We start from the raw sequence: 13,118 nt of genomic DNA, 5'->3' as shown, positions 1-13,118 counted from the left end.
TCAGCAAGGGATGGCGACTAGGCAACGCCTCGGGAAGAGAGGCATCAGGAGCAGCAGCAAAGGCCTCGCGAATCGAGCCTGTCTTGAGAACTGGAGATCTCCTTGGCGGGGATCCAGAGGCAGGTTGCTCTCAGACACGAAGCGGACGCCGGCGAGTTCGATTCCGGCCACGGCTGGGATCTCTAGAGGAGGAAGGAGGAAGAGGCAGTGCCTTCTCAGAAGGAACCAAGAGATCATCGGGGGGAACAGTAGTTAAATCTTCAAGGGCCTTGATGGGCAGAGAGGAAATTATGGAAGTCTTGCCGGAGCAGGTACTGGAGTTGTGCCCAAAACTTTTAAATACAGTGAGGGGGGAAGCCAGTCGTAGCGGATGGGTTGTTCAAATGAGAACCCATCATCTGCAACGATGGAGATGACTGAGGGGGGAGGGGAATCAGCGGAGATATCGATGCAGATTCTCGCATAGGTAAGGCGATCCATTTTCTTTGTGTGCACATCAATGTAGAGAGGAAAGCCAATAACAGAGCCTATGATACTGATACAAGCTGAACTCCAATAATGTCATGGCAGCCCAGGAAGGGTGAACCACAAAGGGATGGATCTGAAGTCAATCTTGTGGGGAAGAAGATAAGGGTCCCAAGGCTGAAGGAAGATGGGTTGGTCACATTCTGTTGTTGGTTGCAAAAGCCCTTTAAAAAGTGGTGGATAGATACTAACAAGAAAACAAATCAGGGAAAAGTTGAGATTCTTCTCTATACAATACATTATTCCACCTTATCACATTATTTTATCCATATCTTACAAGAAAACAAATTGGGGAAAAAGTGGAGGAGATTCTTCTATATTAAATTCAATTTTTTATCTTATCAAACATTATTTTATCCATATCTATTCCAGCGTATTCCATGGGTTCTAACTTCTCTGAATGAAGAAAAGGAACTTTTTGTGTTCCATTACAGGTAACAGCCTAGGCCAGCACACTTCCCATTGTGGTGTTTCCTTTGGATTTAGGGATGTGCATAATCATTACAATAACATAACATGCGTACCTGGACAGAACGTGTGTGGAACACACACACACACAGAGGGTGGGGAAGGGGGAAGGTAAGCGAGGTAATAAACCCTAACGTAGAATACTTATGTTCAAAGTTGGAAACTTGAAGTTTTTTGTATAAATTAATTATCGATATCCTTGTTAGTTTTTTGTAAAAATTAATTATCGATATCCTTGTTTAGGTAGTGGGCGAGCTTTGGTGCAACAGTTAAGTTGCGCTATTGCAATCTCTTGGTTGCGGGTTCAAAACTTGGAAACAGTCTCTCCTGCAAAGCAGGGGGTAAGGCTGTGTACATTTGCCCCTCCTAGATTCTACAGTAGTGGGAGCCTTGTGCACTAGGACACTCTGTCCTTGTTTAGGTACTCCAAACATAAAGATGTGAAACATTAGGTACCCTAGCTATAATTTCTCGAAATGTTAGGTACCCTAGATGTAATTTACCCAATGTAAATTAACATTGATAGGAAAGGCTTTGCTAGAATTCAGCCTTGCAGCCACATTTGCAGAGGTGGGCCGACCTGATCATAGTTGTGTCATGGCTGCGCGCATGGCGCGCCATGGCGTCCTCGGCGTGCTGGGGAGGGGCTACATTGAGCTACGCCATGGTGGATGTCAATATATCGCTCGACATGGTTTCCATGGCGCGCCATGGACGCCATACCACGATATGTTGGCATATCGGGCTCGATATTTGTACATATAAAAGTTAGATTAAAATTTTTTTAAACCATTTAATAGCTTAGATGCTTTGCTCCAAATCACATCATAGTCATACCCATCTATTGCTTTCATTATTTGATAGGTTAATCAAGTTTCACTTCATGTTGATTTTGATGTTATAGGACAGACATACATCTTATTAGATCAACAGATCAAGTGCAGGAACTAGTCCAGAAGTGAGTGAAAAGTAACAGGAACTTACAATTGCCACTAGATTCTATTATAACATAATAGCTTTTTGTAATTTGATGAAACTTTGAACTGGAATTTGAGGCATTTTCATTTCTCATTTGGTGCTGAATCTTGACCATTGAGTTGTCTGAGGCATTTTCCTGTATCACATTGACTGAACCACCTCTATCTATGCTGTTACATGGCAAATTTGTTACATGGAAAGGGAGTGAGAGAGGGAGCCTTGAGTTCTTACCAGCTGGAGTGATCACATTGGCAAGACTTCAGTTTGAATAACTCTTTGGTTAACTATGCTTGAAGGTTCGTCATTTAATCCTTTATGTACTGTGTAGGCCAAATTGCAAGAGTTATAACTCGGTTGTGGGACAGAAGAAAACTCCTGGATGTGGGGTTAAGAAAAGGTATGCATTCTATATTTCCTTTTATAACCAACTTCACATTGGCGGAGGGGCACATTGGGACTGAATGGTTTTATCAGAAGTTAGTTACATGCTGTTGACAGGGATAATGATCTACACCGATTACTTTTCCTGCCAAATGGGCTTCCAGAAGGAGTAGAGCTGGCTTATTGTTCCAAAGGACAGGTTGTTGGTTGTTAAACATATGTTGATAAGTAGTATCTATGGTGTATATTTACCATATGAAGTATATTAACTGAGGTTCTCCTGTGTCTTCTGCAGAGATTACTTCAAGGCTATAAGCATGGAAATGGCATAGTTTGTAGTTGCTGCAACAGTGAGGTAAGATCAGTCACCATTAAAGGATAAAATCAATTATTGTTTTCTTTAAGGACTTTACAGCATTATTTTTCTTGGATGAACAGATTAGCCCCTCACAATTTGAAGCTCATGCTGGATGGGCAGCTAGGCGTCAACCGTGAGTTGCCTCTGATGTACTTCTTAATCAATTATAGTTGGTTAATATGGATTTCTAATTAATTTTTTGGTGTACTTACAGGTACCGTCACATCTATACGTCAAATGGACTGTCACTTCATGATCTATCAATTTCATTGGCAAATGGGCAGAGTCTCACTGCTAGTGACAATGATGATACATGTACAGTTTGTGGAGAAGGAGGAGATTTGATCCTTTGTGATGGATGTCCTCGAGCATTTCATGCAGGTATGTATTCCACATGAATCATATATGTTCTTTTCAAGCATTTCATATTGCTTTCATCTCCATTGAGTGCCCTTTAGGTATCCTGTTATTTGAAAGATTCCGTTTTGTAGTGGTTCAAAATGATAAGGGGGTCTTTGTTGGAATGGGATTGAGGATATAAATCATCTTTTCTTTGACTGCCCTTTCTCCTGCTCTATCTGGAAAGGCATCCTTTCTAAATGCTGGCCAAGAAATCGGAGGATCCTTCCTTTTGATCGAGAATGAATTTGGGTTGATATGACCTTAGGCGGCTCTACTCTTTGTGATGTGGTCGGAAAGCTGGCTTTCTCTGCTGTCATCAATCACATTTGGATGGAGCGTAATCTTCAGAAATGGACCTCCAAATCTAGATCTACCAACCAGATTTGGGATTCCATCTCCTTTGAAATTAAATCCAAGCTTAGTTCGGTTGCTCCCTCTTCTTGTATTGACACCCCAAGGAACAGACTCGTTGTATCTTGGGGTCTTTCCTCTATCTCCTTTACTCCCGCGGGCTCCCCTGTTTGAGCTTCCGCTGTTGGCTTTTGTTTTCCTCCCTCCTATTTGAGGGCTGTTGTTTCTTTTCCTCTTTAGTAATGAAATTTTTATTCACCCAAAAAAAAAATGATAAGGGGGCTGAAAAAGAGTTCCATTTTCATGGCTAAGTTCCATTTTTATGACCATCTCAAATCAATTATGGTGAATAGATGTTCTAAGGAAAAGAGAAGTGGTTAAATGTGAATAAGGTGCACATACCAGGGTCTTGTTGTGCAGTAGGAAGGTGATTGCAGGTTATGCAAGAATCTTAGACTTATGTCTTTAATAAGGGTAGTTAGCTACCCAGAGTATCTTTACAGTCATTTGCTTCCCAAGATGATGCCATCTCGTGTGGTGTCTGATTTGCTGGCAATATATTGTGCTTACTTGATGTCTCTCTCTTTTTTTTTTTTTGGGGGGGGGGGGGGTTCTTCTTGGTTATCTCATGCATTTTCTGTGTTTATACAGCTTGTTTGGAATTACAGAACGTCCCAGAAGGTGATTGGCATTGTCTGTATTGCAAAGATAAATTTGGCTCTGGCAGAAATGCTATGATAAGGTTGACAAGCATTGTCAGAGAACCAGCAATCCAAATAGGTGGTTGTGCTGTTTGCAGGTAGGCTGCCATCTCTATCTAATATAAATGGTACAGTATTGGTACTCTGACATTGAAAGTATGCTATTTTAATTGGTTTGACCTTCAGGTGATGCGGTCCTTCCTAGAAATCTTTTAGGCAAGAAGCTGTCCAATGGACCTGGCAATCCCTTGGAGATTATTTTTCTTTTCCTCTTTTTGAACCCATAGAGTCTTTTTATGATCCAGAAACAGTAGAGCATTATTGGATAGGAAAAGTTCTGCTAGGTTAAAATGAACCTTATTGGTTGGTCTTGATATTGTATACAGTGGTGAAATGTATAATTGTATATAGAGAAAAATTCTTTTGGCTATTCAGACGACTTTTATATATCTAATTGGACCTTTTACCATATAGGAGTTGTAGTACCATGGGTTCATGAGTTCATCAAGTTGTTCTCTTTCATTCTCGTGTGTGTAGAGAAGGTAAATGAATATATTTTACTGAGACCAAGGTTTTGAAAACCAGAAGGGAGCTCAACGTGGTCACATGATAATGTTTCTAATCTTATCAGACAGAGCAGCCCATGTGAGGGTGTTTCCATCAGTTATCTTGGAATTATGATAGAACAGGAAGAATTAATTATAATCTGGTTTTAGCAATCCAACCAGTTGGATCATGTTTATGAGTTCGAGTGGAGTTTCAGACTGGCCTTCAAGTGTGTTCGGGCATGAGTTCAAGCCATAGAATGGCTTGCACTTGAGAAGTTATGTCCAACCTTCTGATCTAATTTTGTTTTGAAATACTTTCCAATGTCCAGAGTTTATATTTTATGATATTTGGTTAATTAACCTTGGTTACATGGATGGGGCCTGGGCCTGTGATCCTGACATGGTCATTGTTGGAATTTCTAGCTTATTTGTATATTCTAGGAGAAAGTTTATTCAACCTTCATATGCAGCTAATATTTCTATTTTCAATATCGATTAGTTTAGTGATTCTTTTAAGGCCCAACTTTATTGTATGAATGAATATTCTCTTCTACCTACTTGTATATCTACAAAGTGATTTTCTTCTCTGTGAAATATTTTGTTTAGGGCCCATGACTTCGTTGACAAAACATTTAATGAGCGTACAGTTTTGCTCTGTGACCAAGTATGTATCTATTTTCCTTGTTTGGTCATGTGATTGTACCCCGCCCCCCCTCTTTTTTTTCTGAGATTCTCATCTTACTCTTTTTTTTTTGCATTCTTAGTGTGAGAAAGAGTTCCATGTTGAGTGTTTGAGGGAATGTGGACTGTGTGATTTGAAAGTAAGTATGGAAGCTTTCTACCATCTTCATTAGCGTATGTGTGCAATTGAATATTTTAATGCTTATCATGTTCTTTGTAACAGGAAATTCCCAAGGGCAAGTGGTTTTGCTGCGAGGACTGCAATAGGATCCATCGCGCTTTACAGAACTTAATTCTCCGTGGAGCAGAGATGATTCCAAGTGCAGTTTCAGGTGTGATAAAGAGGAAGCTCATAGAGAAAGGCCTAGTTGATGCAACTGAAGATAATGTGCATTGGCAACTCATAAGCGGGAAAGACGACTTTCCGGACCATCGATTGCTACTTTCCAAGGCTGCTGCAATCTTTAGAGTAAGTCTCTTCTATTAGGAAGGTGTTTTTTTAAAAGAGGGGGGGGGGGTTGGGGTCAATTTATAATGTCATTGGTATGTAATTGTTGTTGAAAAATTGAAATACTGTTTGTGTGGTCTTTGAGCTGCTTTGCGTGCTTTCCTTGGAATACTTTTGTCATGGTTGCTGTGCTAGTTTAGTTTTGTTGAATAGTTTTGTCTACTAACAAAAAAAATCCAAAGGTACTTAAAAGATTAGGCACTCCCACTATTGAAGTTGAGAACCGCTTCCAAAAAAGAAAAGAACGGAAGGAGAATGTCAACTTGCGGAGAGTTTTTTTTGTTTTGTTTTTTACTTTTTTTTTTTTAAGACGGGCTGGGGGAGGCTTGTTACTTGTTAGAAGTCACTTAAGTTAAACTAAAGGGAGACAGATGCAACCAATTCTTTTGCTTAGTTCTTTCCACTATCATCTCCTCGATTCTTTTTGTTTCATGGTAATGGTTATTAGTTTGGACTTCAGAGGAGATTGATCGGAAAGTGTGGAGAAGATTGATTATGACACAAGATGAGGGAAAGTTAACTAAGATGGTTTGCCTGTTTCAGTAGAGACTGGGGACAGCACCTGTGAGAAGTTATACAGTGCAAATGAAGGCTCTAGAAGAACTAAGAAATGGCCAAAACAGGCTCAGGTTGAAGTTGTGAGACAAGCAAAAAGACTTGAAAGGTATGGGCCTAGATAAGCATGAAGCTCCTAATGGGACAGTTATTTAATAGTAAAAGGACCCTCTGGTAAATGACTACGTAGCCATTTCAAATAAAAAACTCTAGCTATATTGTGAAACAGTGATATCTCATATATGAAATTTAGCAACAGCAGGTAGTCCACCGACCAAAAAGTTAGGTTTCCTTGATGATCAAATAAACAACTGGATGGGAAAGCAAGGGCATCTTAATACCCTGAACTCTTGTAACGAAGGAAATCTAAGAGCAAAGATTCTATACTACTCAGCTTCCATATTAGTATACTTGAACCTATTTCACCTGCATGGCTGCATCCTCTTTGCAAACCTTAATTGTTTTTCTAATTAACTTACAACCTGTTTGACAACTGGGGTGAAAATTATGTGGCTGATGCTCCTGATCCATGATGTGGGAACTGGGAAGGATAACTTTAACTCATTGTCATGGAGCCATCCTTGAGAGATTTGTGATGCAGATAAATCACTTAAAGGGCTTATTTTATTAGAAATAAGCTGTGGGTTGGGTTATGTATGTGTTGGGCCTTTGATCCCATGTGTTTTCATTGTAATAGGCCACTTTAATGGGCCTAAAATATGGGTAAAAGGTGGGCATATGGGATTAGGCTTAGGGTTTTTTTGGTATCATTCTTATTTTTTTCAATAGGCTATTTAAAAAAAAAAAGCATTACTGAAAATCATTTTTGAACAAAAAATGAAAACTGTTTGGTAACCATCAGATATAGTAGAGTATGGAATGAGAAACCATTTGGTAAGTACCTAGCTGTAAATAATTTTTATTACACTTTGAAGAAATTGGCCCAAACACATATATTTTAAGTAGTGGGTGAAGGGATTCCCCTTCACCCATCTTCCATTTCAATCCTTTACAAAACCAAACCGTAACACAGTATTCTTTTACATTTTATTTTAGTTGGCATGATGCAGGTCCGAAGGATCCGCAACCTAGTGATAGTGTCGGCTTCGTGGGCTGGCTGCAACTACAGCTAGCCTGCAACTCGCGATTTGGGCTCTGGTTTCTCGAAATTCAGACAAAACCGTCTTTGCTGCTGCTTCTTCTTTCTTCCACTCCGAAATGAGGGCAATTTCTCCCTACAGAGTCAGGTTGTTTTCCATGCTTTGATTCAGCAGCCCTGCATCTCTGGTTGGGCTGTAAATAAAAGTGAAAATTCATACTTAAACATGGTTTTTAAAGGAAGATGTTTTTTCTTCAAAGAAATCAATTCGTTAAGCCCGACGAATTGAACAGTCCCAGAACTGTAAATTCTGATTCTCCAGTCAGATTGGAGAAGAAAAATGTCAAATCCGTGAAGAGCAGCAACGGCAGCTTTGGTACCGTTTGTTGACAGCCGAACGTTAAGAATGGTGGTAAACAGCTGTCACAGAAGCAAAACAAGAAGGAGATCAAAGGGAAACAAGCCAAAAATATCTTGAAGCAGACGCCGATGGCAGTTCACAGTTCTGCTATGAATTCGACTTTGAAATTGCAAAATGTTCCTGACATTAAGGATGCGTCTTCTTCCATTTCACCAATTCTTTCATCATCGCTTAGCTTGAATCGAATTAAGACAAGATCAAGGCCATTGCCGCAGGAAAGCTTCTGTGGGTATCGTGCAGACAAGGGATCTACTCTCGGTGCTTGCAATCTTTCAAGGCTTGCTACTGATGAGTGTTCTTCTTCGGCTTCGTCGTCTGCTGCTGAAGGGAAGAGTTCTGGAAAGAAGAAGGAAGCTTAGAAAACAAATAACATGACTTCTCAACACAATGTCCCCTGGTAGTTGGGTGGACAATGGTATTAATAGTGATAGCATGTCAACTGAGTGCTCAGTCGAGAGACCAGAGCCCAAATGTACAGGGTTGAGGTGGAGGGAATGGAGTGGGGCGGGGAGGTTGAAACAGTTGCGGAATATGGTGGTGGGGACGGGTGGGGTTGCATGAAGAAGAAGAAGAAGGAGGGGTCGGGGGCTTGCATTTCTAATAATAAAATCAAATGACTATTTTACCTCACAGTTTTGGGATTTATGAGCACATGCTCATTAAAGTGTCCGCATAAATGACCAAAAATGATTTTTGGCCAATAATAGATAAATGGGTCTTGACTCTATTATGGTTTTTTCTATTATTTTGATTTATTTTGAAGAGAAATAGGGTCCATCAATGATATCAAACACCTACAAAAACGTTTTTGTGTCGGAAAAACAAAAAGAAAAATGATACCAAAGAGAGCCTTAGTTAGTTTTTTATTTATTTATCTATTTATTTAATTTTTTTTTATTTTAAGTTTTTTAATAGGCTTTGAATTCCCTTACCTTGCGTGACTTTCCTTGCCAAGGCTCACAGATGATTTAGATGAATATAGTTGAAGTTCTCTTCAGTGGCAAGCTGTGCGATTTAGTAGAGGGTGAGAGATCCTTGGAGGACTGTGAGATTCTGATCCTTCTTGGTGGTGGGAACTGGGAAGCCATAGTATCATTTTTCTCTTTTATTCTCTGTTGTTCCTGCGATTAAGAGTTTGACTTTCATCTGAGAAGGTTGACTTTTCTGATTTGGGTTACTTGGGATCCTGTCCGAGGGGTGTTTAGCCTGAACCTAGGGTTCATCCTACTCATACACAGTTTTATAAGTTTGTTTCTTCATGGTGGTTTTTGAGTTGGTTTCCTTGGCTATGTTGCAAATATGCAGCAAGGATCCATACCTCTGCATGTAAACTGTTCTGGAACACGGAGTTCCTTAAGGCCATAGAGTTTGGCAATTTGCACACTAATTCTAGTATGAGTAGTGAAACTTTCTCTTGTGGGCAGTGCCATCTGGCTGTCTTTTACCATCTGATTTGACTTCTGGACCATCTCATTCAAAGGACTGAACTGAAGCCATGCACCAACATAGATTTTTTTTTAATTCTCAATCTTGCTATGTGGAATTTTTTTTTTGTTCTCCCCGAGCCATTATGTAAATAATTGAAACAGCTAGACTGTTGTTGAGAATCTTGAGATCTATCTTTGTCATGGACTTGTTCATGTGCAATCAGGGATCCTGTTCGGGTAAGGGAGTTAATTATTTTTTGTCCTCCAAAGAGAGAACTTCACTAGATCATCAGGGAGTCCTTGGTAACTAGCTAATGTATGTTCATCATGATGGAGGTCTGAGTTGCATATTCAGCTTTCTGAGATGATAATAGGGATGATCGAGCTCAGCTGCTGGGGATAGGTTCTTCTTATGACCGCTGAGTTGCCATTAACTCTTTTTAGCCCTCAGTCTCCTTCTCTAAGGGAGAAATCTATTTGGTGGGCCTAAGCTAGGGAGACAATGAATTGCAAAGCTTGTGAGTTATATTGATGAGGAAGAGGATCTGATTTAGACGATTAGAAGTAGAAAAGAAGACATCAAATAAACAACGCGGCTATAAGGAGATCGAGAAATACGAGATTGATACGAAACAAACTTCTAAATGGGATACCTGCCTGGGGATATCCAGTTTTTGTCGCTCAAGAACAGGTACCATAGCTTGGAAGATTCAGCCATAATTTGTTACCAAGTTCATGGTGGTACCCTTTATTGGTGGTAGATAAAAAAAACTGAAAAGCTTGGGATGTTTTTAGGGTTGTTTGCAGAGGAATATGCGGAAGAAGCTCAAGTTCCATGGATGCTTCAGATTATTATCTGTAACTGTGCCAGACAATTCATTAAGCCCATAAGAATGCAAGAACAGGAATCTTTCCTGCACTCAAGTTGTATCCCTTTTTTTGTGTTTGGGCAACATGGGAAGTTGTATCCTTTGCCATGTCTGGGTAACATGGGGAGGAAGTCAATAAGCAATTAGTGAGCATCAAGGAATAGAGTGGAGGTGGTTATCTTTAGAAAACAAGGAGAAGAAGAGGGACGTTAAGTTGCTCTGTTCCATGTTCCAGTAACAATACAAAAGCAGGGTTTAGTTTCAAATGGAGCTCTCCATAATTTTTTTTGGCGGAAAAAAAAGGTTTTCATTTTTTGGAATATGAGGGGGTTGACCAATAGAGATAAGCTGTTGTGGATAAAGGTCTTTCTGGGAGGAAATTTATTTTTCCTACAAGTATTAAAGTTGGAAGAATATATGCTAGAATTATTGTAGAGGCGTTAATGGGACTAATATTGGATGTATGTTACTTGTCTGTAGAAGTGCAGCCTAAAGAATTCGTATATCTTGGGTAAAACTTATATGGATGTCTTTGAAAGGTTTTGGTGGGTGTGTCAGATAATTTTACATTGGGCCATTGTGAAGTTTATGTCCTAACAAGAAGAATCTCATTCATGGTATCAAGAACGAACTATAGGAAATCCATAGCAGGAATTATCTATGGTGTGTATGGTGATTTCAACATGACCTAATTTTCCAATGAAAGAATTGGTTGTGGCACTGGAACAAAACTTGTGTACTTAATCTAACATACTGAAGGAGTCTGTTATGAGCAGAATAGGTAGTTCCCCCCCCCCTCTATTTATGATAGTTTTGTGGATTCGTTTGTCCACACCAAGTGCTGGCTCTGCCAGCTTGGGATCATCTTTCTATCATCAGTAATCTCCTTCTCACTAAACATATTTTCATTTATTAAAGGTTACATAAGTGGATGTTGCAGATGAAGGCTAATCTCAAGATACAAGTCGGTAAACATGAGTACAACCTATATACAATGTATTTGAGAAAACCCTCGTGTTGGAACGTTGGTTGAGGTTTTTTATAGGGAGACTTCCTACCCAACCTGAGGTCTGAATAACAACCCCAACCCACCAAAAGACCAGGTGGTTAAGTCAGATTAAAAGATTGTGCCAAGCCCGTGGATTGCTAGTAGACCAGTATTGGGTTATGGAGGCTTTGTTTTTTCTTGTTTTTTAGAAATTTCTTTTTTCCATGTTAACAATGATGCTAGAGCATCTGATGCAGTTAGGCTTCATGGGTTTCTTAAATTCTGGGTTTGTATGGTTGCCTGCATTGTCAGTTGTTTGATTAGCTTTTACAGCTGTACAGTATTATCATGGGTTGGGCTTTTGTTGTAAGGGGCTTTATTATATTGGGCTGATTGTCTGAATTATAGAGTCCATATATGGGGTCTAAATGGGTAGCATGAATTTAATCAGTGGTCATATCATGGGGCAAAGCAGTAGATTTAATGAAATCAAGTTGCAGGATAAGGGAGAGTTTTAAGTGGTCTATTGTGACAAGACTTCTTTTTTTTATGTATGGGAGGTTGTTTGTTATTGTTTATTGCCAGCAGGCTACTTAATATTAATCTAGTGTTCTATAGGAGTCAAATTAGTCTTTATCAATAGGGCTGTATCTCCATAAGAAATTGAGTGATTTTTGGTTATAGAGTTTTTTATTATAGTGTAAGAGAGGGTCTCTTGTCAATAGTCATATGGTTTCACTGGAAAACCAGTGATTTGTTTAAGGCAAGGATCGAGATTTCGGTTTTGGACCTGGTTTCGGTCAGGCCAGAAACCGAGACATACCGGATCTTGTTTTGAGGTTTCCACACTGAGTTTCGACCCTGGGCCTCCCTTGGTTGAAACTTGGGTTTTGACCCTGGATTTCGTTTCGGCAAAGCCCAAAACTGAGACAACTTGGAGATTTGACCGAGATTTAGTTCCATGGTAAGGTACAGATTTTCCTTCTCCTATATTTCTTCTTCCATTGTTGTTATTTAGTGTCTGTTATAGATTCATAGATGTGATTACATTGATTGGTTGAACTCTGAATTTGGGCTTGATTGTATTTCTGTTTTCCTGTCTCTTTTTGTTTTTGTGTTCATTATAGCAGGTTATTTGGGGTTTGTAATCCTTGCCTGTATTAATATCAAGCTTCCAACAATCATTTTCCTTCTTTGGAATACCCAGAATCTACTCAAGGGAGATCATGCATTGGCAGATTTGCTCATTCATTTTTCTTTTGGGTTACCACTTACGACTTACGAATCATATGGGTTTCTGTCATTTTAATCAATGCTATGTTTGAAAGGGTGAAACTTCTATATTTAATATGATTTTTTTTATGAATAAAAAATTTATTACCAAAGGAAAGAGGGGGGAGGGGAACAAACAAACAACAAACAAATTACAAGATCATGCCTTTACAAACGGGGAGGCATGGGCCTGTAAAAGGGAAGGGGAAGAACCCCATAAAACCACAATAGACAAAAATTAGGGAGATGGCACACCAGGAGGAGGCCATAGCAAGCAAAGGACTAACCACAACCCAACATACAGACCCATCTTCAAAGAAAACGCGCGAACCAGGAAATGAATGAGCGTAATGAATGTAGGAAAGCACACCTTATCACAACAAGTTGTCTTGGCAAAGGACATGACCATGGATATCCAAATTTACATGCAATAGCTTCTCATTGCTGGGCAAGGAAGTCCAGGAAGGACCACTTCTTGGGATAAGGAGGGGAGCTTATGTCGCCCTGGCGGTATCCACGAGGGGGGTGTTAAGGGCCAACAGCGGGCACCCCAGAAGATTTCACAGATGGGAACACTGAGATATCT

General features: G+C 39.7%; 1 protein-coding gene across 1 annotated transcript in view; it reads left to right on the top strand.

The window, feature by feature from the left end:
* LOC122650409 overlaps positions 1-13,118 on the top strand; it is a 65,222-nt gene that overhangs the window by 27,033 nt on the left and 25,071 nt on the right. The window contains exons 7-15 of the mRNA XM_043843825.1: positions 2,300-2,368; positions 2,470-2,551; positions 2,648-2,707; positions 2,791-2,843; positions 2,925-3,091; positions 4,115-4,262; positions 5,319-5,376; positions 5,477-5,533; positions 5,617-5,862. Of these exons, the coding sequence (XP_043699760.1) occupies positions 2,300-2,368; positions 2,470-2,551; positions 2,648-2,707; positions 2,791-2,843; positions 2,925-3,091; positions 4,115-4,262; positions 5,319-5,376; positions 5,477-5,533; positions 5,617-5,862 (940 nt within the window). The remainder of the gene's footprint in view (positions 1-2,299; positions 2,369-2,469; positions 2,552-2,647; positions 2,708-2,790; positions 2,844-2,924; positions 3,092-4,114; positions 4,263-5,318; positions 5,377-5,476; positions 5,534-5,616; positions 5,863-13,118) is intronic.

The sequence above is a fragment of the Telopea speciosissima genome, chromosome 2, assembly GCF_018873765.1.
Source record: "Telopea speciosissima isolate NSW1024214 ecotype Mountain lineage chromosome 2, Tspe_v1, whole genome shotgun sequence".
NCBI lineage: Eukaryota > Viridiplantae > Streptophyta > Magnoliopsida > Proteales > Proteaceae > Telopea > Telopea speciosissima.
The sequence above is the reverse complement of the archived record's forward strand: the minus strand, read 5'-3'. Positions and strand labels throughout refer to the sequence as shown.